The sequence below is a fragment of the Leguminivora glycinivorella genome, chromosome 24, assembly GCF_023078275.1.
Source record: "Leguminivora glycinivorella isolate SPB_JAAS2020 chromosome 24, LegGlyc_1.1, whole genome shotgun sequence".
In the NCBI taxonomy this organism is placed as follows: domain Eukaryota; kingdom Metazoa; phylum Arthropoda; class Insecta; order Lepidoptera; family Tortricidae; genus Leguminivora; species Leguminivora glycinivorella.
Window position 1 is genome coordinate 5,198,240 of NC_062994.1, and position 25,838 is coordinate 5,224,077.

Consider the following 25,838-nt stretch of genomic DNA (forward strand, 5'->3'; position numbering starts at 1 on the left):
TTGACCACGAACGCTGTAAAGAGTTCGAAACGTCGGGATGTATTTTAAATTCATTATACGCGATTTAATCCGTTTCCATAGTTTTATTTCATGAGTAACTATCGCGGTAACCGAAGACAATATTAACCTTAAAAAAGCTTTATTTAATCACTAGCTTTTGCCCACGGCTTCGCTCGCGTTAGAAAGAGACAAAAAGTCTCCGTCCCTTCAACTATGACCCCCTTGACGACCGGTCACCGGACGACCGGTCTGGCGCAGTCGGTAGTGAACCTGCCTGCTACGCCGCGGTCCCGGGTTCGAATCCCGGTAAGGGCATTTATTTGTGTGATGAGCACAGATATTTGTTCCTGAGTCATGGATGTTTTCTATGTATATAAGTATTTATATATTATATATATCGTTGTCTGAGTACCCACAACACAAGCCGTCTTGAGCTTACCGTGGGCCTCAGTCAATCTGTGTAAGAATGTCCTATAATATTTATTTATTTATTTTATTTTATCTCCACCTAAAAAATCACGTCAATTCGTCGCTCCGTTTTACCGTGAAAGACGGACGAACAAACAGACACACACACTTTTCCATTTATAATATTAGTATGGATATAAGTAGGTCAAACAGATTTTAATGTATGGGTAATTGGTTATATCTCTCCTGTGGACATTACAAAAGTTAAGAAAATCTAGTGCTAGTGTAGTGTAGTTCGAAAAACTCGTACAGCTAGAAGATGTTGATACAACTCCCAGCCAGTCTACCCGTGACCACGGACGTAAGTAATGTCATGTCCGAAACGTCGGGTTAAATATAAACGTAAGTTTTACGCGATTAAGTCCCGTTTTAATTTAATAATATCTAGTGCTAATTTTTAGACGACATTCTAATGACGGGAATCATTTTTTTAGTTCTTGACACTCAAATACGAAAAACGGGATACGAATGTACCAGAGTCGTTAACTTTTATAATATTGTCCACAGAAGCAAGGACGATTATAAAGGACCAGCAGAGTCCATACTAAATACCGTACCCCGTTGGCAGCCGTAAATCTATGTCGCTAGATGTCACTAAGAGTGTCATTTGAATAAAAATGTTGTTTTTTTTTTTTTAAATACGCACGCGGTAGTTCAACGGCATTACAAGTGATACAGTGAAAAGTATATAGATGACGCTAGGGGCCCGTGTCATGTTTCAGTCCCTGTTTACAACGCAAGCCATCGTTCTTATTTTGAATTATGACAATCATGCAAAAGAGTACCATACTCTCAAATTTTCTATCTTTTTAATTTTGAGCGTGACGTCAATTATTAGTAATATTACTTTCAATATATTTAAAATTTAGATTTTAATGAGGCCATTTCGAACGGTGTTTATGATAGATATCATGTTGACAATCAATCTCCTGACCGTCTCGCTCACACCAATATATTCCCCTATATTTGAACGAGTGCGACCGAAACAGTTGAGTATTATTGAAGATTTTTGAATGTCTAAAATCTTATTGGTAGTTGTCGAAAACCCGCTTTTTCCATAAAGTGTTGGCGCGACGTCAAGTGGGTGATAGACGTACGAGCAAGTACGCGTTGGATGGTCGACTACTATGCGCGGCGGTTTTTACGCGTACTTACGGTGACACACAATCGAAAAAGGTCGTCGAGCCATAACATAAGTACGCATACTTGCTCGTATCGTACGAGTACGTCTATCACCCACTTCAGACTGCGTTTCGATCGGCGTTTAGCGTCAATAATTATCAGCTTGGCTTCATGGCTTTACGAATCGAATATGAAACTTATAAACTTGTTTATACACAAGGGTATAAAGAAAGTTTATAACCAGGTGCTCCATGACACCATTGCACCAATCTGTCGCCAGCACCACTACACTTCAACGGCCAAGTCACACAACATCCATACTAATATTATAAATGGGAAAGTGTGTGTGTCTGTTTGTTTGTCCATCTTTCACGGCAAAACGGAGCGACGTATTGACGTGATTTTTTAAGTGGAGATAGTTGAAGGATGGAAAGTGACATAGGCTACTTTTTGTCTCTTTTTATATCCCCCCACTTCCTTAGAATGGAGGATGGAAGTTTGTGGAGAGATTTTCGAATTTAACGCGAGCGAAGCCGCAGCAAAAGGCTAGTTAACTATAATAATAAAGAAATCGCAGTAAGGAACTTTATGTAGATTTCATTACTTTTTAGAGATAAACAAGCAGTTCCATCGAGACGGCTATTTTTTACAGAATGTTTTTGGTGGGATATACATAGGCATATATAATACTAACCAAGTATCTATTGTCTTAGTCCGTTTTCACATTATCCGATCCGATATCGGATGTCGGAAGGATTTAAATGGAAAAAATCCAAGATAGCGCCTGTGATGTATGGGGTATCAGTCCTACATCCGATATCGGATCGGATAATGTGAAAACGCATAGTCTCATTAATTATTACTTATGTCAGAGTTTCACTAATTATTTCTTTTTATTCATTTATTATATCAGTTTAGGTTTATACGAGTACCAAACGAGTAGTATAAGAGTAGTAAATATATTACCAAAACAATACAATCTAAGTATCATTAATTTATTATAAAAACGTAATCCAAAGTGCCACACCTAGTCGGCCAGTGCATGGCCTACGCTGCCGATGGTTAGGGTGCTCGGAGTGACATACAAGAAACGCTGAACTATCCGCGTTCTGTCCAAGACGAAGCCTGACCGACGAAGCTAGCAAGTCTCTCTACATGTTAGCTGAAATACTGTCAAACCGTTCACTGTGATTACTCAGATTATTATAAGCAAAATGATCTTCGAATGAACTTTCTGGACAATTGAAATGCATGGGCGCAGTCGAAACCAGCTCGCCCCTTCAGCCGTGTCCCTGTAAAAATTGTGTTTTGAGCCAATATTTTGATATTAAAATTTTTTTTTTTTCTTAGCCTATTGGACGTGTAAAGCCCACTGCTGGGCTATAAGTCTGCCTCTCCCCTGGCTCTCCATAATTCCCGATTCTCCGTTACTTCCGGCCAGTTATTTTGGAAGTCGTCAAGGTCGTCCCGCCATCTTTGCCTGGGCCTGCCCCGCCCACGCTTTTTCGTCGGCATCCACTTGGTGGCTATGTTAGCCCACCTATCCGGATGCATGCGATAGACGTGGCCGGCCCAGTCCCATTTAAGCCTGGCGGTTTTTCTGCCAACGTCAGCAATGCGAGTCTTAGAGCGCAGCGTGGTGTTACGGACGCGGTCGGTCCTTTTAACACCTAAAATGCTGCGCTCCATAGCGCGTTGGCAAACCTTCAGTTTGGACTTCTGGTTTCCTGTGAGCGACCATGTTTGTGCACCGTAGGTTAGGACGGGCAGTATACACATGTCGACGAGTTTTCGCTTTAGTGAAAGTGGAAGGTGTCCCTTCATATGCTCCTTCATGGACCAGTAGCTCTTCCAGGCGTTATCGACACGGCGTTCGACTTCTTTGTCTTGCCTGTTGCTGAAAGAAACTAGCTGGCCCAAGTAAATGTACTCATCGACATATTGTATATTCTGCCCGTCTACCTCGACCCTACGTTTCTTGCTGTTGGTCATTGCTTGGGTCTTTGCACGATTCATTTGAAGTCCAACCTGAAGGCTTGCATTGCTCAGATCTTGGAGCATTTGTTGTAATTCTGATTCCGAAGAGGCGAAAAGAATAATGTCGTCGGCGAAACGAAGGTTTGTTAATCTTCTGTCGCCGATGACTATCCCTCTAGCCTCCCAGGAGACCGCCAGGCTCTTGAAAACTTCTTCAAGGGTGCTAGTAAATAGTTTTGGAGATAGCGGGTCACCCTGTTTGACGCCTCGCTGTATTGGAAACGACGGACCGGAGTACTGAAGTTTTATGTCTGCTGTGCTATTTACGTATATGTTTTGAATTAAATTGATATATGGAGGGGGGATATTTTGGTTTTGAAGTGCGGTAACTATGGCAGAATGTGTGATGCTATCGAATGCTTTAGTGTAATCTACAAATGCTAGGTATAAGGGAAGTTTGAATTCGGTAAACTTTTCTATGATCTGGTTGATTGTATGGAGGTGATCGGTGGTGGAGAACCCAGGACGAAAGCCAGCTTGATTAGGGGGTTGATGTTGGTCGAGTTGCCCAGCAATGCGACGCTCGATGATTTTAATAAATATTTTGTATATGTGGGATACCAAACTGATTGGCCGATAGTTTTCTATGTTGGCCTTATCCCCTTTTTTGAACAAAAGTATGATATTTGAATGTAGCAGCTTTTGTGGTATTTGTCCAGTTTTTAAAATATTATTAAATAATTTTGAAAGAGGGAGTAGCAGGCTTGTTTTTCCAAATATTAATGCTTCTGTGGTGATACCGTCAACTCCGGGGCTTTTGTCAAATTTCATTGTGGACAGGGCTTTGGCCACTTCATCAGTTGTGATGGGAGAGATGGTTTCACCACAGAGAGGTTCCGGCGTGGCAGGTGTGTTAAGTGGGTCTGAGTATAGTGAAGAATAAAATTTCGTGCATATATTCATTATTTGGTTTCTATTGCCACACTTTGTGCCGTTTTCATCTTTTAAACTAGTTATCCATGATGTTCCTTTAGTAATCCCATTTTTTGCCGTCCTCAGTGATCTGTTGTTGACTATTGCTGTTGTAACTAGATGTGTGTTGTGGTTTCGGATGTCAGTTCGTATGCTGCGTTTAACTTTTCTGTCTATAATTCGGTATTCTGCTGAGCCTATTTCGAGATTGGTGCGTTGTTCTATTAAGTTTCTGGTGTTGTTCGATAGTATGGTACATTTCTTTTTGATAGACTTAATTTTCCTTTGTGTTGAGTGGATTACTTCCAGAATATTGTTGTATTGAACCTCTGTGTCAGTCTCGTCTAAGTTCAATGCGTTAAATTTATTATGAAGTTCGAGGTTGTACTGGTCGTAATTGGCTATTAATGTTGCTCTATCTAGTTTCCTATTGCGCGCTGAGAATGTATTTTTGCGGCGTAGCTTGAAGTTAAATTTTAAGGTGGCACGAAGTGGTCTATGGTCAGATTGAAATTGAATTCTATTTATAATGCCTATGTTTGTGACTATATCATTATTCGAGGTTAGCACAAAATCAATCTCGTTTTTAGTCTGCCCGTCAGGTGACACCCATGTCCAGCGGCGTTGTGGTTTTTTGGGGAAGAAGCTGTTACAGACTTTAAGGCTTTGCCCAAACGCAAACTGAATCAAGCGAGAACCACGTGTATTCCGGTCTCCCAATCCGTATGGTCCGAGAATATCTTCGCTGTCCAGTTCTTGTCTAGGCCCTATTTTTGCGTTAAAGTCACCGAGGATAACATTCCATGACCCTCGGTGCTCGTCACAGGCCTTGTTCAGAAGGTCGTAAAAGTCTTCAACCTCATCGTCGCAGTATGCAGATGTAGGCGCGTACACTTGTATCACCGTTAGGGTTTGTTTTGGTGTTAGCTGAAATTTAAGCACTGCAATTCTACTTGAATAACCGCAAAATTCAATAATATTATCCTTCCATTTTTTGGCCACCAAGAAACCTACTCCACCCTGTCCATTGGTGGCCCCAAAATGGTAGAAGACACATCCTGTCCTCTCTTCTATTTCCTCGCCCGGTCTTCTTACCTCAGATAAGCCTACAATGTCATAATGTATTCTCTCGAGTGCGTTCTCCAGTTCTATTAGGCGCTCATCCTGTAATAAAGTCCGGACATTATAGGTTAAGACATTAAGCACTTCAGTATCCGTTTTGCATGCCAAGGTCGTTTGGTTTGTAGTGGATGTCCTCGCTCGGGGATTCTTAGCACCCCTGGCTCTAGGGATGCTAGAATCCCCAGCACCGCCGAGCACTTGGGGCCGAATCAGGGATTTGTTCATTCATGGGAAGGTTTGGAATATAATCCCACCACGCTGGTCCAATGCGGGTTGGTGGGTCGCCAGTTATGCCTCGTTCGCTGATTGGCAGGGTGTACCGCGAGCAGGTGAGGTTGGCTTGGGTTCCGTAAGATGTTGTATGGTACCCCCTTACACCCCTGAGAGAAAATACTTATTTAAAAATAAATATTGGGGACACCTTATACACATCAACTTAGCCCCAAACTAAGCAAAGCTTGTACTATGGGTGCTAAGCGACGATATAATACTTATATACATAGAAAACATCCATAACTTATTAGGAACAAATATCTGTACTCATCACACAAATAAATGCCCTTACCGGGATTCGAACCCAGGACCGCGGCTTAGCAGGCAGGGTCACTACCGACTGAGCCAGACACTCGTCATTTACCGTTATAAACTGAATACTTTTAACTACTAGTTTAAATTGAATTTCATAATCCTTTGTATGGCTCCGGCAAGATAATACGACTCTGGAATTATAATAGTATTTTATGCAACAGGCGTTTAAAGGAGGTCAAAAAAGACGAGTGGCGTGGGTAACAATTTGAGGCGAAGCCGAAAATTGTTATTAAGACGCCACGAGTATTTTTTGACTCAGTTAAACACCGTTGCATACAATACTTTTTCTACGACCATGCACTTAGTTTTTAATAGTTTTCTTGAATAACTTTCGTGAAATTCACACTGCTTCCTGTATTTTGACGCAAAGGTTTGCACTGTCAGCTCGGCTGCCCAAAGCCTTTCCGCGCACTCGCGCAGTGTCGTTATAAGGCGTTGCCATGGTTACAGAGCCAAACAATGCGTTTTCAGTTTTTTCGATACTGCGCGCATGCGCGGAAAGCCGGCGGACGCTGGCTTTGGGGAAAAGACCTTTATGTAGGGTTTTAAAGATCTATGAACGACCCTGTAAATGACGAATAACAGTTCGGGAGTAGAAAAAAGGAAATAATAATATTATTCCTGTATTCCTGATGATATGCAGAACGCACTCGGACCTACAATAATAACCTTTAAAAGGACAAGTGGCAGTTATAAAGGACTAAATACTGAATCAGATTTAGCAATGCACGGTCGAGAAGTTTCCAAAGTTGCAGAACATTCCTCATGAGAATTTTCGGTAACTTCTGAGAATGTTCTCGAGAACGAGAATTTATCAGAATACTTAGTAATTTCGTAGTTTATAACATAATTTCGTCGAACTCAACAAGTCAAGACGTAGTCCCGTGGTAGTGCGCTGGCTTCGTATGCCGATGTTCTCAGGTTCGATCCTGACAGCGATCTTTTTGTTTTTATTTTGTTTGTTTTTTTTTGTATATACATATTAGATCAAGAGCCCAGGCCCGCCAGACCTTCCTCAAATTCTCAAGGATGAAACTTTGGGACAATGTAGAGTTCACATCGGCGTTTAATGTGTGCATATTTTCTAGTTCGGCCCATCGGCCAATTTTTTGCTGTCAAGTGATGAAGGTGAAAAAAAAAAGTGCTTACTTTCCTTAAATTCTCAATGGCAAAAAACGACTCTAACTTACCTCATTTTCTCAAGCCTGATTTTGATATATGATACGCAGGGACCTATAACTAGACCGTTTGTAAGCATCCAGACCAATCGGATGGACCCAACCATCCGCCAGACCGACTTAAAGTTTCGATATGAGCATTAGTAGAATTGAAATATTCCGGGTCTATAAAAGCTAAAAACTTGAATTTTCTACATTAAGCTACGTGTATATTGTATACTTGACGTAATAAGCGACTTTCAAAAATTTTACTTCTAAGGAAATAAAAAAATGAAAGTTTATATGTGGTGCAAGATTAATTTTAAGCTATGAATTTTATTTACACTGCGTAAGAACATGTGTATTTTATTATAAATATAACTTTTACCAGACGCGACAAAGTTGGCAAAAAACGACTCTAACTTACCTCATTTTCTCAAGCCTGATTTTGATATATGATACGCAGGGACCTGTAACTAGACCGTTTGTAAGCAGCCAGACCAATCGGATGGACCCAACCATCCGCCAGACCGACTTAAAGTTTCGATATGAGCATTAGTAGAATTGAAATATTCCGGGTCTATAAAAGCTAAAAACTTGAATTTTCTACATTAAGCTACGTGTATATTGTATACTTGACGTAATAAGCGACTTTCAAAATTTTACTTGTAAGGAAATAAAAAATGAAAGTTTATATGTGGTGCAAGATTAATTTTAAGCTATGAATTTTATTTACACCTTGTTTCATCACAGTTTCATCCTTGAGAATTTGAGGAAGGTCTGGCGGGCCTGGGCTCTTGATCTAATAGTACAAGCTATTCTTAGTTTGAAGACTTCGATGCTAATAGGTTCGTTCTGCGTGAGGTGTCTTCCAATATATGTATATATTTTAAGTTTTCGACATCCATAGTAATTAGTAATTACTGAAATTTTTAATGAATCAATGAACATTGCGCAGTTGGCCGAGGCAATCAATGTAGCTTGTGAGCAATTACAAACATGGTTTTCATCTAATGGCCTACTGTTGAATATAGCGAAATCCAATGTGATGATATTTTCGGGACGCAACACCACAATACCTCCATGCTTAAGTAGCTGCCCAATGCCATCATGTAACGAAATCAAATTTCTTGGTTTTGTACTTGACTCGAATCTGAATTGGAAGTGCCATGTCAATCAGCTTTGTAATAGGTTGAGTAGTTCAATATTTGCATTAAAGAAACTACAACCATTGATATCACGGAAATCACTTAAAAATGTGTATTTTTCGCACTTTCACTCGTTGATGTCATACGGTACACTGATTTGGGGAAATTCCACAGAGGCCAAGAGAGTACTGATTCTCCAAAAACGTGCGATCCGTTTACTGGCTGGAATTAAACAAACATGTCACTGTAAAGAACTTTTTCAAAAGTATGGTATAATGACGCATTTTTCGTTATACATTTTTCAAGTTTTTATGTTCGTACGGAGAAACTTGTCTATGTTCAAACGCGTCGAAGTCATAGGCAAGCAGATCAGATCGACGGGAAGACTGCGAACAGTGCCGCGTCGCATGGCACTTTCATGCAAGAACCCACGAGTAATAGGCCCTACTTATTACGAACACCTACCCGCCGAATTAAGAACTGAGGTATCTGACGAAGCATTTGAACGGCAATTGAGGAACTTTTTATTGAATAATCCATTATATTCAGTAGATGAATATATGGAATTAAAATTGTAATAACCTGCTTTAAATTGTTTTGACATAGTTTTAATTTTACTATGACGATCACTATTCATGAGATACCTACCTATTAGATTTTAATTTGACCTGTATTTTATTGTTTACATATTTACTTAAGGACGGTAGTTTTTGAAATACCATTTGAAACTCAAATTGTTCTTTCATGTTTTCTATTGCTTATGATTATCATTGACATAAATATTATTGTACCTATTATATATTTGCATGCCTAATTATAATTATCATTATTGACGATCATAATGTAAATTCATATAGGTTAACGTAGATTAATTTATACTGTAATTTATCATTATGTAATAAATAAACTAAAAAAACTAAAAAACATTTTGAAAAAAGACCAAATTCTCAAGAAGCCGCTGTCGGTTCCGATTATTGCCGCCGCTCCGCCACAGATTCTGATGCATTATTTGAGGATATTAATGTTATACTTTACTGAATTTGAACTACAATGAATCAATTTTGCTTGATCTTTGTACTAAAAATATTTTGCGTCAGTGTAATGTTTTAAATTTTGCATACGATGACCTTAAACGAATCGAAAAAGACAAGATTATGTACACATTATGCGGTCGCCGCCGGCGCCATAAATTGTAATGCATATTTGAGGAGATGAATAGGTTTTACTATACATATAAAATGTATATTTATTGTAATCCTTATTAGTTAGTCTTAAAATAATAAAACACAATATACACGTAGCTTAATGTAGAAAATTCAAGTTTTTAGCTTTTATAGACCCGGAATATTTCAATTCTACTAATGCTCATATCGAAACTTTAAGTCGGTCTGGCGGATGGTTGGGTCCATCCGATTGGTCTGGCTGCTTACAAACGTTCTGGTTACAGGTCCCTGCGTATCATATACCAAAATCAGGCTTGAGAAAATGAGGTAAGTTAGAGTCGTTTTTTGCCAACTTTGTCGCGTCTGGTAAAAGTTATATTTATAATAAAATACACATGTACTTACGCAGTGTAAATAAAATTCATAGCTTAAAATTAATCTTGCACCACATATAAACTTTCATTTTTTTATTTCCTTAGAAGTAAAATTTTTGAAAGTCGCTTATTACGTCAAGTATACAATATACACGTAGCTTAATGTAGAAAATTCAAGTTTTTAGCTTTTATAGACCAAGAATATTTCAATTCTACTAATGCTCATATCGAAACTTTAAGTCGGTCTGGCGGATGGTTGGGTCCATCCGATTGGTCTGGCTGATTACAAACGGTCTAGTTACAGGTCCCTGCGTATCATATATCAAAATCAGGCTTGAGAAAATGAGGTAAGTTAGAGTCGTTTTTTGCCAACTTTGTCGCGTCTGGTAAAAGTTATGGCCGGCGGAAACGGTCTGGCATTGATGATAACCAATTTCTAACAACGTGCTCTAACACATATATAAAAAATCAGCCTTGAGAATTTAAGGAAAGTAAGCACTTTTTTTTTTCACCTTCATGACTTGATAGCAAAAAATTGGCCGATGGGCCGAACTAGAAAATATGCACACATTAACCGCCGATATGAACTCTACATTGTCCCAAAGTTTCATCCTTGAGAATTTGAGGAAGGTCTGGCGGGCCTGGGCTCTGGGTCTATATATTGGCATGACCAAAAACAGGCATCAAGAAATAATAGTACGGTACCTAATTTAAAAAAGTCGGACTAAAACTGTGAAGTCTGAAAGTCGAAATGTTCCCTGAAGTATAGTGAGAATTTAAGCAACTTATAGTGAGAATTTAGGTAACTTATCACTTATCAATAAAATAGCTAACTGTAATAGAAAATATTATACCTATAATAACATATAGTTTTATATTATGCCCATTTAAACATTATTTCAAGTATATTCTCTTGTTTAAATAATAAATTGCATGATGCGGGAATGTTCTGCGAACATTCTCAAGAATGTTTCCGCTTTTTGGGAATGTTCTGCAATTTCTACATTACTAATGAGATTATACTTACAGTGTGTAATTTTGATATTACCGCATATTTAAAGGATTATTAGTAGGGGAAGTGTGGAGTAGATGTTTTTTTTTATTATTATTATAAATGGGCTTACTCTTGGCCACAGACTAGCCAAATGCAAAGACGTGGCCTACGATGGAGTGAGCTCGCCCAGAAGATGCCTGTTCACTCTTGATTTGAAGGTACAAATCAAGAAGAGCGAGAGAGGGGTTTGTAGATGTGGTATCAGAAAGAGACAAAAAGTAGCCTATGTCACTTTCCATCCCTTCAACTATTTCCAAATAAAAAAATCACGTCAAATCGTCTCTCCGTTTTGCCGTGAAAGGCGGACAAACAAACGGACACACACACTTTCCCATTTATAATATTAGTATGGATTCTTAAAATATGAAGAACGTATATAATAGTTATTTGTTATACAAGGGGGCAAAGTTGTATTTTAACGCCGAGTGTGGAATTGAAAAACGAGCAAGTGAAAGGATTCTATCTAGTTGAACCACGAGCAAAGCGAGTGGTTCGAGAATAGAATCCTGAACTTGCGAGTTTTTTAACACACGAGAAGTAAAATACATTTGCACCCGAGTGTAACACAAAACTTTTCCCCTCACTATATAGCGAGGAAACTACAACGCAAAAAATGCGTTTATCACTGCTTCCAGTATTTCCACAGGTGGTAAATCATCTTTATTACTAGATTCACCTACTTTTATCAATTTTAAAGCAGTTAATTTGACTTTATTCAAGGTCAAATTACTTTACTCACTAGTGGATAAAATGCGTTTTTACCCGCTGGTATTAAAGGACAAAACACGTGTTTCCGAGCTAGTGAGGGGAAAAATTAATAATTACACGAGTCGGATTACGATTTCAATTTGCTTCGCTTATCAATAGACTCTTAACTCTCCTAATCAAAAAGTTCGAAAAGTGCTTAGGTATATTTGTATCGATAAAGGATATAATAAGTAAAGAAACTGGGCTAAATCAATAATCCAAGTTTTCTCTGATCTGAATGTTACCGTTTTGTTCAAACGCAAGCACTAGCGCCAATTTTAGGGGGCTTCAAAGTGGACATTAGAAAGAATTTTACCACCCATATATTCTCCAATTCCAATGTCGGATAAATGTGTAGGAAGAATGTCAAACGCGGATGACAAAGATGGCGCCAATAAAGTACAGCGGGACAAATCTCGACTGGGGGCAATTGTAACTCATCCATTTTTTCCATTATTACACTATGATGTTGAGTTCTACATGTATCCACTGAACACGCCTACCATATATAACCGGTGGACGCTCTATTTAATAATGAAAACATTGTAAAACATGGAAAAATGGACCAGTTACTTTTGCACGCGATCGAAGCCGCGGGTAACAGCTAGTAATTTATAATAGTAGGTATAGTATGAATTTTCTGAGAACTTTTCGCTTTAGCCGTAATCTGTTAAACAAAGGCCTTTGTGTCTATTGTTCACGGCGGCTAGCTCCCGTTTAAACGGCACGTGCTATAGTCTCAGTGTAGTTAAAAAGCAACTATCTTGATGGTAATAGGTTTCAAATCCATAAAAAGCCCTTTCGGAGATAACACGTTTTCTCATCTTCAAAAAAAGTTACCTGCTTACTGCAAACTGTTTAATAAATTTGAACCTTATTGCTATCATGATAGTTGCTTTTTAACTACACTGAGACTTTAGCACGTGCTGTGGAAACGGGAGCTAGCCGCCTTGAATAATAAAAACAAAGGCCTTTGTTTAACAGATTACGGCAAAAGCGAAACGTTCATCTCAGAAAATTCATACTATACTTAGGTAGTATTTACTAGAGCCCAGAACCGCTAGTCCTTCCTCATTTTCTCAAGGATGAAACTTTGGGATAATGTAGAGTTCGTATTGACATTTAATGTCTGCATATTAGCTATTTCGGCCCGTCGGCCATTTTTTTGCTATAAGGTTTTTTTAATAGTTACTTATTTTATATACTACGTCGCGTCGGTGGCAAGCAAGTATGCCAGATAGAAAGCGTAACCTATGGACGCCTGCAACTCAAGGGTTGTCACATGCGCGTTGCCATACCGATTAGAAACTACTTCCCTTCAATACTCAAGGCTGATTATTAGACCAGAAAATGCTTAATTAAAATACTTTTCCCCTCACTAGCTCGGAAACACGTGTTTTGTCTTTTAATACCAGCGGGTAAAAACGCATTTTATCCACTAGTGGGTAAAGTAATTTGACCTTGAATAAAGTCAAATTAACTGCTTTAAAGTTGATAAAAGTAGGTGAATCTAGTAATAAAGATGATTTACCACCTGTGGAACAACTGGAAGCAGTGATAAGACGCATTTTTTGCGTTGTAATTTCCTCGCTATAGGTGAGGTGAGGGGAAAAGTTTTGTGTTACACTCGGGTGCAAATGTATTTTACTTCTCGTGTGTTAAAAAACTTGCAAGTTCAGGATTCTATTCTCGAACCACTTCGCTTCGCTCGTGGTTCAACTATAGAATCCTTTCACTTGTTGGTTTTTCAATTCCACACTCGGCGTTAAAATACAACTTTGCCCCCTTGTAAAACAAATAACTATTTCTAGGTACAAAATCACACCGACAATCACTGATATCTAAATATTCTAAATTAATATATTGATTATGCTATTAATAATAAATTAGGGGATTAGTCCAAATCCTACTGATAATGGATGGCAGTGGGTTTGATAAGAGATTGAACGTTTCTGGTAGTGCTAAAAATAGTAAAATGAATGAAATGTTTAATTAATGAATTTAGAAACTAGGTTACTTATACATATTTTTGGCTGAAAAGTGTTGGAATCTACACAACCTACTATTTTGACATATTTTGGTCACTTTCTTCGGCCATTGGATATCGGTTGATAATTCTCCTTGCGTTATCCAGGCACTACCTAGAGCATTATATATTCTGTGCTACGGCGCATAAGAGCCTGGGTCCGCTTTTGCTAATCTCAAGATTTGGCCTAAACAGTAGTTTTTACGAAAGCGACTGCCATCAGCGGGCCGATTTTTGAGTCTCACGCGTTCGAATTCAGAAAATTAACACTGAAAATAATAAGCAAGTCACCGTTTTCAACCGGTATTTTAGTGACAAAATCCCGTATGCGAGATTCCAAAATCGCCCTCCTGGCCTTCCAAACCGACGGTCAAGCTAGGCCTTATTAGAATTAGTCCGGTTTCGTAGTAAGTAAAACTCATTCAAGTTAACACCGAGTATTATTTTTTTATTATTTTATACATGAACTCCTCTGTTACTAAGAATTCGTCCTGATATTTTTTTTTTCAGTAAACTGATGACTTTTATCTTGCCGCCAAATCCTTCAAAAATAACCGAATTAAATGAAACTTCAAAATTAAGCAGCTCTACAACTCTAGTTTATGGTACATTGCCGTCAGTTTTTAGAAACTAATTTTAAATACTTATTTCTAAGGATTTGTGTTTTTTTGTCCATAATGGCATCACCGTCCATTATAGGGTATTTTACATTATTCAACCTTAAAACAGAATGGATTTACCCAAGTTTGAAGTTAAGCGACACAAATGTCATACGAATTTGTCAATTTAATGCGACAAGGTACAAAAATCATCACTTATTTATACCGGTGACTGAACCCTCGACCTTTGGATTGAAAGTCGCACACTCTTACCGCTAGGCCACCAGCGCCATTGCGAGTTAGTAAGCTATGAGATATCCATACTAATATTATAAATGGGAAAGTGTGTGTGTCTGTTTGTTTGTCCGTCTTTCACGGCAAAACCACAGTATAATAAAGAGTACTATCGTACAGTATGGCCACTCCCGCTCCCCGCTGAAAGCGCCGCCCACCCCCTCTCGGTTACCTCACAGTTACCGCCTGTCAAAAACGCGAACAGTCGACCTGTCATATCTCACTCATACAAGCATGGTACGCGTTCACCTACACGAGCTTAGACTGTGTGCTAGGAACGCGCCTATTTCATATATTTGATCGCCAGTGTCCGAGGTGTGGCAAAACGGAGCGACGAATTGACGTGATTTTTTAGGTGGAGATAGCTGAAGGGATGGAGAGTGACATAGCCACTTTTTGTCTCTTTCTAACACGAGCGAAGCCGCGAGCAAAAGCTAGTGTTGAATAAAGTTAAAATAAGAAGGATATTGTTTCTTCCAAAAGTCGGAAGCGTGTTGAAGTAGCAATCGAGAAGATTGGAATAAGGGCTCTTAAAATATTCAATTTCAAGTATTTTAGTATTTTTCATTATTAATATTTCATAGGGTCTCTTGCACCACCGAAAATGGAGGGTTAACCCGAGGTTAAATTGGAATTGGAATTTGATAGTTGACAGCCCACTAGCCTTGAGTTAAGCGGGTGGTGCAAATGGCCCTTTTTTAGGGTTTCGAACCTCAAAAAGGAAAAATATTATAGGATCACTCGTGCGTCTGTCTGTCCGTCTGTCACAGCCAATTTTCTCCAAAACTAGTGAACCGATTAACTTGAAATTTGGCACACATATGTACATATGTTACCCTGTGACCCAAAAACGGACATGTAATTTACATACAAAATTTAACTATAGGGGCCACTTTGGGGGCCAGTTTTTTTAACTACATTATGTTACATATCAAATGAAAGAACTTTTTATAAATATTTCAAGAAAATGAGCAAAAAATTACCCCCTTATTTCCGAAACTACTACGCGTAAATTTTTCAAAAAAATAAACGAGACAGCCTTCAATCTATGGTTTACAGGAAAACCTATTAGAATCTACATTCAAGCGTAATTCGTAAGTCGGACTTAAAAGAAAAAAACTCAAATTAAGAATTTCACTCAAAGGAGTTACCAAATCTGTTGAAATTATGCGAGCGCGTTTGAATATTACATATAAATTCATTTCTGTTTTTTTTTATGAACTGTTCAAAATATATATTTTTCGCAAAAATGACTTAAGTGCCTACAAAAAAGGAGGCGCTTATTAAGCCTTTCTTGTGGTGCACACTTGGCCGGTTTTTTACTTCATATTTATACAATAAGGTAGATTTTTAACCGTCGCCTCATATCTCAAGAAGGACGGTTATCAAGTCGTCTGTATGTTTATTTTTTTTTTTTTTTTTTTTTTAATGTTTGTTCCTCGATATCTCCGTCGTTACTGGACCGATTTTGAATTTTTTTTTTTAATTGAATGTATATGCATACAGATTGGTCCCATTTTTCTCAGAACCCAGTTCTGATGATGGGATCCTGGAGAAATCGAGGGAACTCCTCGAATCTGAAAGGCATACATATAGTGATTTTTGTGTTTTTAAAGGAACAGCATGCATTTAGGTACGGAACAGTGACATTTGGTGCAGTGGAACTGCTGATGATGGCCAGAATAGAACTCTTCAAATCTGAACGGCACGCTTATAGTGACTTTGGTATTTTTATAAGAACAGCATGCACTTTCATCCAGAACACTGACATTTGGTGCAGCGGAATTGCTGATGATGGTCAGAACCGAACTCCTCAAATCTGAACGGCACGCTTATAGTGACTTTGCCATTTTTATAAGAACAGCATGCGCTTACGTCTAGAACAGTGACATTTGGTACAGTGGAACTGCTGATGGTCAGAACCGAACTCCTCAAATCTGAACGGCACGCTTATAGTGACTTTGGTATTTTTATAAGAACAGCATGCACTTGCGTCCAGAACAGTGACATTTGGTGCAGTGGAACTGCTGATGATAGTCAGAACCGTACTCCTCAAATCTGAACGGCACACTCATAAGTGACTTTGGTATTTTTGCAAGAAAAGCATGCATTTAAGTTCAGAACAGTGACATTTATTTATTTAGTTATGTTTGTTAAGCATATTGAGTTTTCAAGTCAAAGTTTGTCAAGCTTCGATTTCTTATAATATAATATCGGATTCATGAGGAATTGAGGAAACTCCTCAAACCTTAACGTTATACGTATATTCATTTATGTTGCCATCTAATAATTAAAGCATTAAAAGCAGTTTTAAAAAATACCTACACATTTCTACATAATCCAACATTCGCAAGTAACTTTCACCAGAACCCGAAACGCGACGGTTTTTTTTTCTTAAAAATTATCATTTTTACCTTGAGTTTGTTGCAAAAGTATCTCCGTCTATCTTCTCTCACTTTAATTTTTTCGTGATATTTAAAGCGTTACTTAGAACTTATGGTAGAATTGGTAGAGCCCCTGAAACTTAATTAAGTAAATTAAAAGTTTAGAAAAACTTAAAAGAGACAAGTTTAAGTTAGTTGCAGTTAATCTTAAACTTCCAAGTTTCTTTGCAATTTTTTTAAGTAACCTTTTTTTTTTTTTTCAGATTTTATAATAAACTTTTGCAACTTTTTTTAGATTACTCAGTGAAGTTCAAGGAGATATAAATATAACGGAAACGGAAATACTATGTTTTAAAATAAAAAAAGAATAATGAATTGTTATAATTAAGTAAGTTCAATACAATAAATAAATAAATATATTGGGGACACCTTACACAGGTCAACTTAGCCCCAAACTAAGCAAAGCTTGTACTATGGGTGCTAAGCGACGATATACATACTTAAATAGATAAATACATTCTTATATACATAGAAAACATCCATGACTCAGGAACAAATATCTGTGCTCATCACACAAATAAATGCCCTTACAATACCTCTTTATTGCACACCTCTACACAAAACAACAAGAAACACAAAATCAATTCAAGAGAGGTAACAAGAGGCGGTCTTATCGCTTAAGAGCGATCTCTTCCAGACAACCTACATAAAGTGATTTTTTTTATGTTTAATAGGAATATGGCCGTCGTAATCTGTCTTATACCATCTTATACGGAGTTATTTATTTATTTATTTATTTAAACTTTATTGCACAACTGGAAAAAAAAGTACAAATGGCGGACTTAATGCCTTGAGGCATTCTCTACCAGTCAACCATAGGGCCAAACAGAAAAGCGCGAATGTGGGTGCAGGGAGAAAAATAAATTTAGAAAGCATGACAACTATTGACAAGTATAGCAATATTATTTACATACAATCAATATAATACATAAATAATACGTTCATATCATTACACGTATATAAATACAAATATACATACAAATAATATATTATAAACATATAACATATGAGTATATGTATGTATGATATGAGTTATATGTAGCTTTTAACAATACTCTGCTACTACGAATTTCATATCCTATATTTACTTACTGAAATAAATAGAATAAGCTCAGTATTCATCAAACAGCCTGCATATCAAATATGAAACGGTTAACTTCTCTCTATCGCTGATCATTGGAACGTGACCTGCATCCGCCATTTTGATATTGTGTTGGCACAATTTTGATATATCGGGGCACATGTTTCTCTGGTGCATGTTTAGGAAAACCCGCGTATAGCGCTGAATCAATCAATATTACTTGAAAAATTTGGACAATTTTTAATGCTGAAACTGGTTTTATAATACGTAGGTATTATGCTACTGGATGAGGGTCACAACTGGATGAGACTAGCTCGGACCCGCGGGCCGATTTTTGAGTCTCACGCGTTCGAATTCAGAAAATTGTCACTGAAAATAATAGGCAATTCACCGTTTTCAACCGGTATTTTAGTGACAGTGAGACTCAAAAATCGGCTCCCGGGAGATGTGACGTACCTACTAGGAGAGAGGCCTATATTCATATTTATTTATTCATACAACATACAAGCTTACAGTGTTAAAACCAAGACGCTTACATGCTACATAATTCACAATTTACTTACACAAAAACAAATACATATTTAAACATTACACACTTAAATTTAAAAACATATATAACCCAGACAAAAATGACCCTGGGGAGTCGAAAAATACGTCAACCTGAGGCTGTTCGACTGAAAGTTGATTTAGAAGTGAGAGGCTATGCTCAGCAGTGGGCAATAAAGGGCTGATATGATGATGATGACGATATCCCGTACTACAATCTGCTCAGACTACATTTTTAGGTTTTGAAAACGAGTGAAAGAGGCTAAGGACAATTTAATATTTTCAGAATTTACCAAAAATTAAGTGACAATTTCTTATGAAATCTAAGTTATTTTCGTACTAAATATGCGACGTTTAATAAAATTGCTGTTATGCCTCAATGATTGTAAATTTTGATTATCAGCAATTCCCGTTAAGTTTGTACATTTGGATTACGTCTCCGATTTGGATAAAAATTGGTAGGCTGATAGAGTCGATGATGCTGAGCAAGATCCACTAGGTTTCCCAAAATGTCTTAGGTTGATTGTATGAAACTTTCCTTTTTTGTTACCGAAAATGTATAGAAATCTGGTAACAAAAAAGGAAGGTTTCATACAAACTACATAGGACATTTTGGGAAACCTAGTGGATATTGCTCAGCATCATGAACTCTATCAGCCTACCAATTTTTATCCAAATCGGAGACGTGATCTAAATGTACAAACTTAACGGGAATTGCTCTTATACAACGTGTTATTTTTTGTTTTCCGTTAAATTCGACACGCAGTTAGGTTCATTATCCTGAACCATCCTGTATATCGCTTTTGGTTAAATTGGAAAAAAAAATTTTTTTCGTTTCCATACAAAATAAATGGATTAATTAATGTGAGAGGACCTTAATCATAATATTAAGTCATTGTCAAGTGTTTGACGGCACATGCCAAAAAAAAAAAAACATTAGGAAGTGGTAAGGGATGCCACACATGTGTTCAGTATTTTTTTTTTAGTAATTTGATAACCGTAAGAGTTAGGAGACTAGTTTCTTAGAGAAATTGATCATATTTGAACTAAAGAAAGTTAACGGAATTCAATAAAAACAGGTTGTATATATTTGCCAATTTATTGAAAATGAGCGACAATTATTACCACTACTGGACATTTTCTCATAATTAGTTATACCAAGAAGAAAAAGTGCTATATGTTATATTCTTCCATGTCATATCACACACGGTATAATTAAGCGCTCACTTGCGATTTCACTATTTTTCACATGAAATGAAAGCGCTCTTAGTGCGTTTTCACATTATTCGATCCGATATCGGATGTCGGACCGATATCCCATACATTACAGGCGCCATCTTGGATTTTTTCCATTGAAATCCTTCCGACATCCGATATCGGATCGGATAATGTGAAAACGGCCTTAAGAATCCTTGATCAGACTTCAATAGAAATTCTCGTCGTGGATATAATTTTACTCCTTCGTACCACAAGCTACTTTAATTACATAAGGCCCACTTGCACCAGTCACTTAAATCAGGGCTAGTGCGCTGTCATCTGTCAAAGTCCATACAAAATGGTGGGTTAACCCTCGGGGTAACCTTCCACTTTCATTGGTGCAAGAGGCCCTAACAGCCCAGCTACGACATTGGTCTAAGAGCGACAGCGGTGAGCGGCAGCCATACGTGCGAATGAAAAGTCCCATCGCTGTGTCTCGCTTTAATGTATGGCGGCCGCTCACCGCTGTCGCGCTTAGACCAATGTCGTGGCTGAGCCGTAATAGGTGCAAATCTTGTGAGCGATATTCAAAAGTTAACCTTTCTCATTCCAGCACCATGCGGTTCCTCCTGTGCGCCATCTTGTTGTCGTCCGCCATCTTGTGCATCGACGGGCTGGAGCTGAGCCCGCGTCCGCGGCGCCCGGAGCGCTTCGACACGGCCGAACAGATCTCCAACTATCTGAAGGAGCTGCAGGAATACTACTCTGTACACGGGAGAGGACGGTAAGACCGACTTTAATACTTATGTCATTAGATGCAGAATTTAATAAGCTACATAATAAAAAAAGAATTTCTAAAATCTGTTGTAAAATTACGGAGATATAGCAAAATAATGATCTAAAAAGGATCGTTAATGAAGGAAACTGTCAGCTTATGGTAAGATTTTGCTATGAAATTGCAATTATTTGCCATAAAATGTAAACATCCAAATTATAAACAAATCAATTATTTTTGGAGTCGGGGCCAGCCTGCGTATGGTTGGGTGGAGAAATAGCAAGACGACGAACAGCGGGCCGATTTTTGAGTCTCACGCGTTCGAATTCAGAAAATTGTCACTGAAAATAACGGTGAATTGCCTATTATTTTCAGTGACAATTTTCTGAATTCGAACGCCGTGAGACTCAAAAATCGGCCCCCAGGTCTGACTACAAAAATAATTGATTTGTTTATAATTTGGATATTTAGATTATTGCAATTCGAAAAGAAATCTGAATTCAAAGGTTTATTATTTTTTGCTTTTAAGTTTCTCCGTGTTTTGTAATGCGCTTATTTTTGAAGGCGGTTTAATTTTTTGTTAAAAAGTTTATTTTCGCACTACATCTGTACGTTTACATGTGGCACGGTAACCGTGTTAAGTACTTAAATAATGTTACTATCGAGTTATCAACTACATAGGTAGGTAAAGCCGAATTAGTCGGGAGTGTTCTTAACCAAGTTTCATAAAAATCGGTCCACTACTTATGTCGCTGATAAGAGACAAAAGCGACGTCAGGTTGTTTCAGCGTCGATCTCCGCAAACTTCTCTGGTCAGTCCTGCGGTAGACTATGTCGGTCTCGCATCGATCTAATAAGTCATCAGACAATTTGCTCCTCGAATATTACACCATAAATCGTCTGCAATAGACGTTAAGGCCAATGATGATGATGACTTATGTCGGGGGTTTTACAGAATTTTAATTTTGTGGTTAGGTTATTATTCTTGTAATAACTAGCTCTCAGATTCTCAGACATCTAAACATGCATACAAACGCCAGGGGGCCGATTTTTGAATCTCACGGCGTTCGAATTCAGAAAATTGTCACCGAAATTGCCTACTATTTTCAGTGACAATTTTCTGAATTCGTTCGAATTCAGAAAATTGTCACTGAAAATAATAGGCAATTCACCGTTTTCAACCGGTATTTTAGTGACAGTGAGACTCAAAAATCGGCCCCCTGGTGGCTATATTTCCGAGCTCATATAACCCGGCAACCTTCAAATCAAGAGTGAACAGGCATCTTCTGGGCGAGCTCAATCCATCGTAGGCCACGTCTTTGCCTTTGGCTAGTCTGTGGCCAAGAGTAAGCCCATTTATAATAATAATTAATAAAATAAATTTATATTTACATATATTCATATTATAAAAAGCTTAACCTAAGAAGCAAAATAAGTAAAGGAAATAATAAAATAAAAAAATGAGCATTTCTTTTTTTTGCCACTTTTATGAAATGTGATATTTTTGAAAAAATGTATGCTATTTCTACTCAGATTCACTAGCTTTTTCAATCCTAGTAGTTTAAAAAATGTCCCATACGATTTTTTCTTATTTTGTTACCATTTTCCGTACATGTTGTGTGGGGTAACAAAAGAGGAAAGTAACAAAAACGTATGGAAAATCTGGGACACTTTTTGTCTCCCAGTGAGATTGAAAATACTCGTGATTCTGAGTACCTACAATTGACCTAAATTCCCTAAAAAATCAAAATAAAAAATGGCAAAAAAAAAGAAATGCTCAAATATAAACTAGAAGTAAAAAAAAATTGTTTACACTTTATATTTAAACCTTTTTCTCTTTTACAGTTACGGGAAAAGACAAATGCACATATCGGACGCGTCGGTGATATTCAAGGAGTTCCCGTATTTCGACCACGGCCCCCAGAATCTGAACGAAGACACGGTATTTAAGGCTCTCGCATACCAGTAAAATGATGACTGCACACTGGGCAATATTGCCGGAAATATTGCCAGTGTAAACATTGGCTGTGTAATCGGTAATATTGCTAGTCTTCCTAGAATTGTTAAATACATACATTTTCTTATACACATTACTGTTTAGTTCAATAGGCAAAAGAAAACACGCGGGCATTCAGTAAAATTTCTGCAAAATAGCAATATGATGATTTTCTAATTAGTATCTCAATAATAGTTAGTATATTATCAACGAAAATGAGTGCTAAAAATGCTATGATGAGTTGGCAACATTTTTATTAGTAATAAAAATAAATTTCTGTCATTGTCATAAACCATAAATGTTTTAATTCTTGTTAACGCAAACGTATATTTTTTTTTATCAATAAAAGTTGTGTAATATTTTGTCATTATTGAATTTTAATTTTGCTCAGGAAATATTGCTAGAAATATATAAAACACCGTATGTGTTTTTCAAGCTGAATAATTGATTGTTACTATTAATTATATTATATTCATTTCATAATTTTAATATTAAGGTTTAAAATAAATGAAAGAGCTCTTATTGCAATAACTAAAGCAATGTGATTAATTAAGAGTTTAATTTCTTTGAAATGCTGTCCAGAAATATAAAGTCCATTTCTTTTTTTTTAGTCTATTTCATATAGAAAAAAATCCAATCTAGCTCCGTTGCCTTGTATATTTTGTTTAATTTCATATTTATTAAGAAAAAGGTTTATGGAATGTATAAATTTAAGAAAAGCAAACTGTCGAAGTAGAACGGTCGCAAATATGACAGTGTTAAACTGAAGTTACAAATCTCTCCGCTAGGAGCGCATGTCTCTCTCAAGGCTCAGCGACGTGACATGACATTAGACGTTATTTTCTGTAGGCTGATTTCGGCGCACTGAGCGTAGAGAGTCAAGACGTAGTCCTGTGGTAGTGTGCTGGCTTCGTATGCAGAAGTTCTCAGGTTCATTCCGGACTGCGATCTTTTTTTATATATTTTAATTTTCTTTTTGTATATTTTAATTGTAATATTACCTTACCTATAATCTCCATATGTATGTAAATTACCTACATTTTGTCAATAACTTTATGTAACCAACAAAATAGGTTATTTATTTATTCTAGTCAATTACAACTATCTGTCTAGTCAATTATTATTTTAATAATTAAAATAATCCCTAAATATAATTTACAGGCTGGGTGATAAATTATTTTGAGGGATTCAATAATATTAATTATAAAACTGTAGTAAAATATGAACAGTTATGGGTATTAGTTGTAATTGTATCCAGAAATGCAAAAGTTTCAAAGTTACTGTTGTTTTATTGAAATGAAACCGTCGTTACCTATTTACAGTATTTGGGCAGGATCATTGTGCCAGTTTTCGTCCACTTGACATGACGAAATTTCAATATGAACTTGCACATGCACAAAATGTAGACTCATTGACACGTGCCAGTGACAGAGTGGCTGATTGTCAAAAATACACGTCATCATAGCGCGTTTTTACATTATCCGATCCGATATCGGATGTTGGAAGGATTTCAAAGGCAAACATCAAAGATGGCGGCTTAAATATATGGAATATCGGTCCTACATAAGGGCATGTCCAAAGTTGTACTTAAACAATAAGTATCACGAACATAATATATCTCAAGTAGAAAATTCATACTTAAAACTTCACACTCCATCTTGTGGACGATAACTAACGCATGGACGGAAACTAGCACAATAATATTTTGTAAGTATTGTATTGTAGGTATTATAATTTTGCAAGTACCTATCAATAACTTGATAAATTAGGTATATACTTTTGCGTGTGTAGACGAAAACTAGAGTCAGTGGACGGAAACTAGCATAGTGACCCTGCCATGTTTAAATTAGCATTATCTAAAACTTTCCTGACGACCGGTCTGGCGCAGTCGGTAGTGACCCTGCCTGCTACGCCGCGGTCCCGGGTTCGAATCCCGGTAAGGGCATTGATTTGTGTGATGAGCACAGATATTTGTTCCCGAGTCATGGATGTTTTCTATGTATATAAGTATTTATATATTATATAATATATCGTTGTCCGAGTACCCACAACACAAGCCTTCTTGAGCTTACCGTGGGCCTCAGTCAATCTGTGTAAGAATGTCCTAAAATATTTATTTATTTTATTTATTTATTTATTTTTCCTAAGATAAATAAGTACAGTTATAACGATCTGGAGAAACCCTCACTTGCTGCTTACATTTATCTAGTTTGGTAGGGTCAATAAGATAACCCCTCCAAGTTAAATAACAATATTACCATTATCAAAATAATTAATGGCCCAATTCAGTCTCTGGAAAGTTGATACCTACATATATGTATGTAGATATGTACGTGAGCATTTTCAGAATTTGGAACCCCCAATTAGCGTAAGTTGTTAACAAAAATTAACTCACTGTCAGTTTTGTGACGATAATTAAGTTTGAAATTTCAATAAAGATATTATTTTTGTGTTAATTGCATACTTTAAGCGATAATCTACATTGAGAATGTGAAAACAGTAAATTTTCAGACAGATTTTATTTTTAATAATTGTCGTCACAAAACTGAGAGCGAGTTAATTAATTTTTGTTAACAACTTACGTTAATGGGGGGGACCCAAATTCAAAAAATGCCAACGTATGTAAGGGTAATTCTCAAAATAGTGGCATCGTACCCTGCCATCACGTTTTTGAATAGAAAGTATGCGAAATATATAATTTTCACATATAATTAAAATTTTCATAAGTAGGCATTAACGTGACACATCGAGGCCAAAACATATTTTTTCTATAAATATAATACTTTTGTAAAAAAAAAAATAAAGAAGACCGTTTTCTACTGTACCCTGCCATGTCACAACGCGACACTGCTCAAGTTTTCGCTCTATAGATTATTGAATTGCAGTTGTATGATATTAAAATATCGTTTTTTGTAGAGAATAGACTACTATATTCTTAAATATACGTTGCACGAGATGTTTCGATTACTTTTGAACACAAATTTTCAC

At 37.1% G+C, this 25,838-nt stretch overlaps 1 protein-coding gene across 2 annotated transcripts in view; it reads left to right on the forward strand.

The window, feature by feature from the left end:
- The window catches only part of LOC125238630 (pro-neuropeptide Y-like), a 139,999-nt gene extending 115,878 nt beyond the window's left edge, over positions 1-24,121 (forward strand). For both annotated transcript variants that reach the window (XM_048145995.1, XM_048145994.1), the window contains exons 2-3: positions 20,693-20,863; positions 22,700-24,121. In XM_048145995.1, the coding sequence (XP_048001952.1) occupies positions 20,697-20,863; positions 22,700-22,823 (291 nt within the window). In that variant the 5' untranslated portion in view covers positions 20,693-20,696 and the 3' untranslated portion in view covers positions 22,824-24,121. The remainder of the gene's footprint in view (positions 1-20,692; positions 20,864-22,699) is intronic.
- Positions 24,122-25,838: the final 1,717 nt, after the last annotated feature.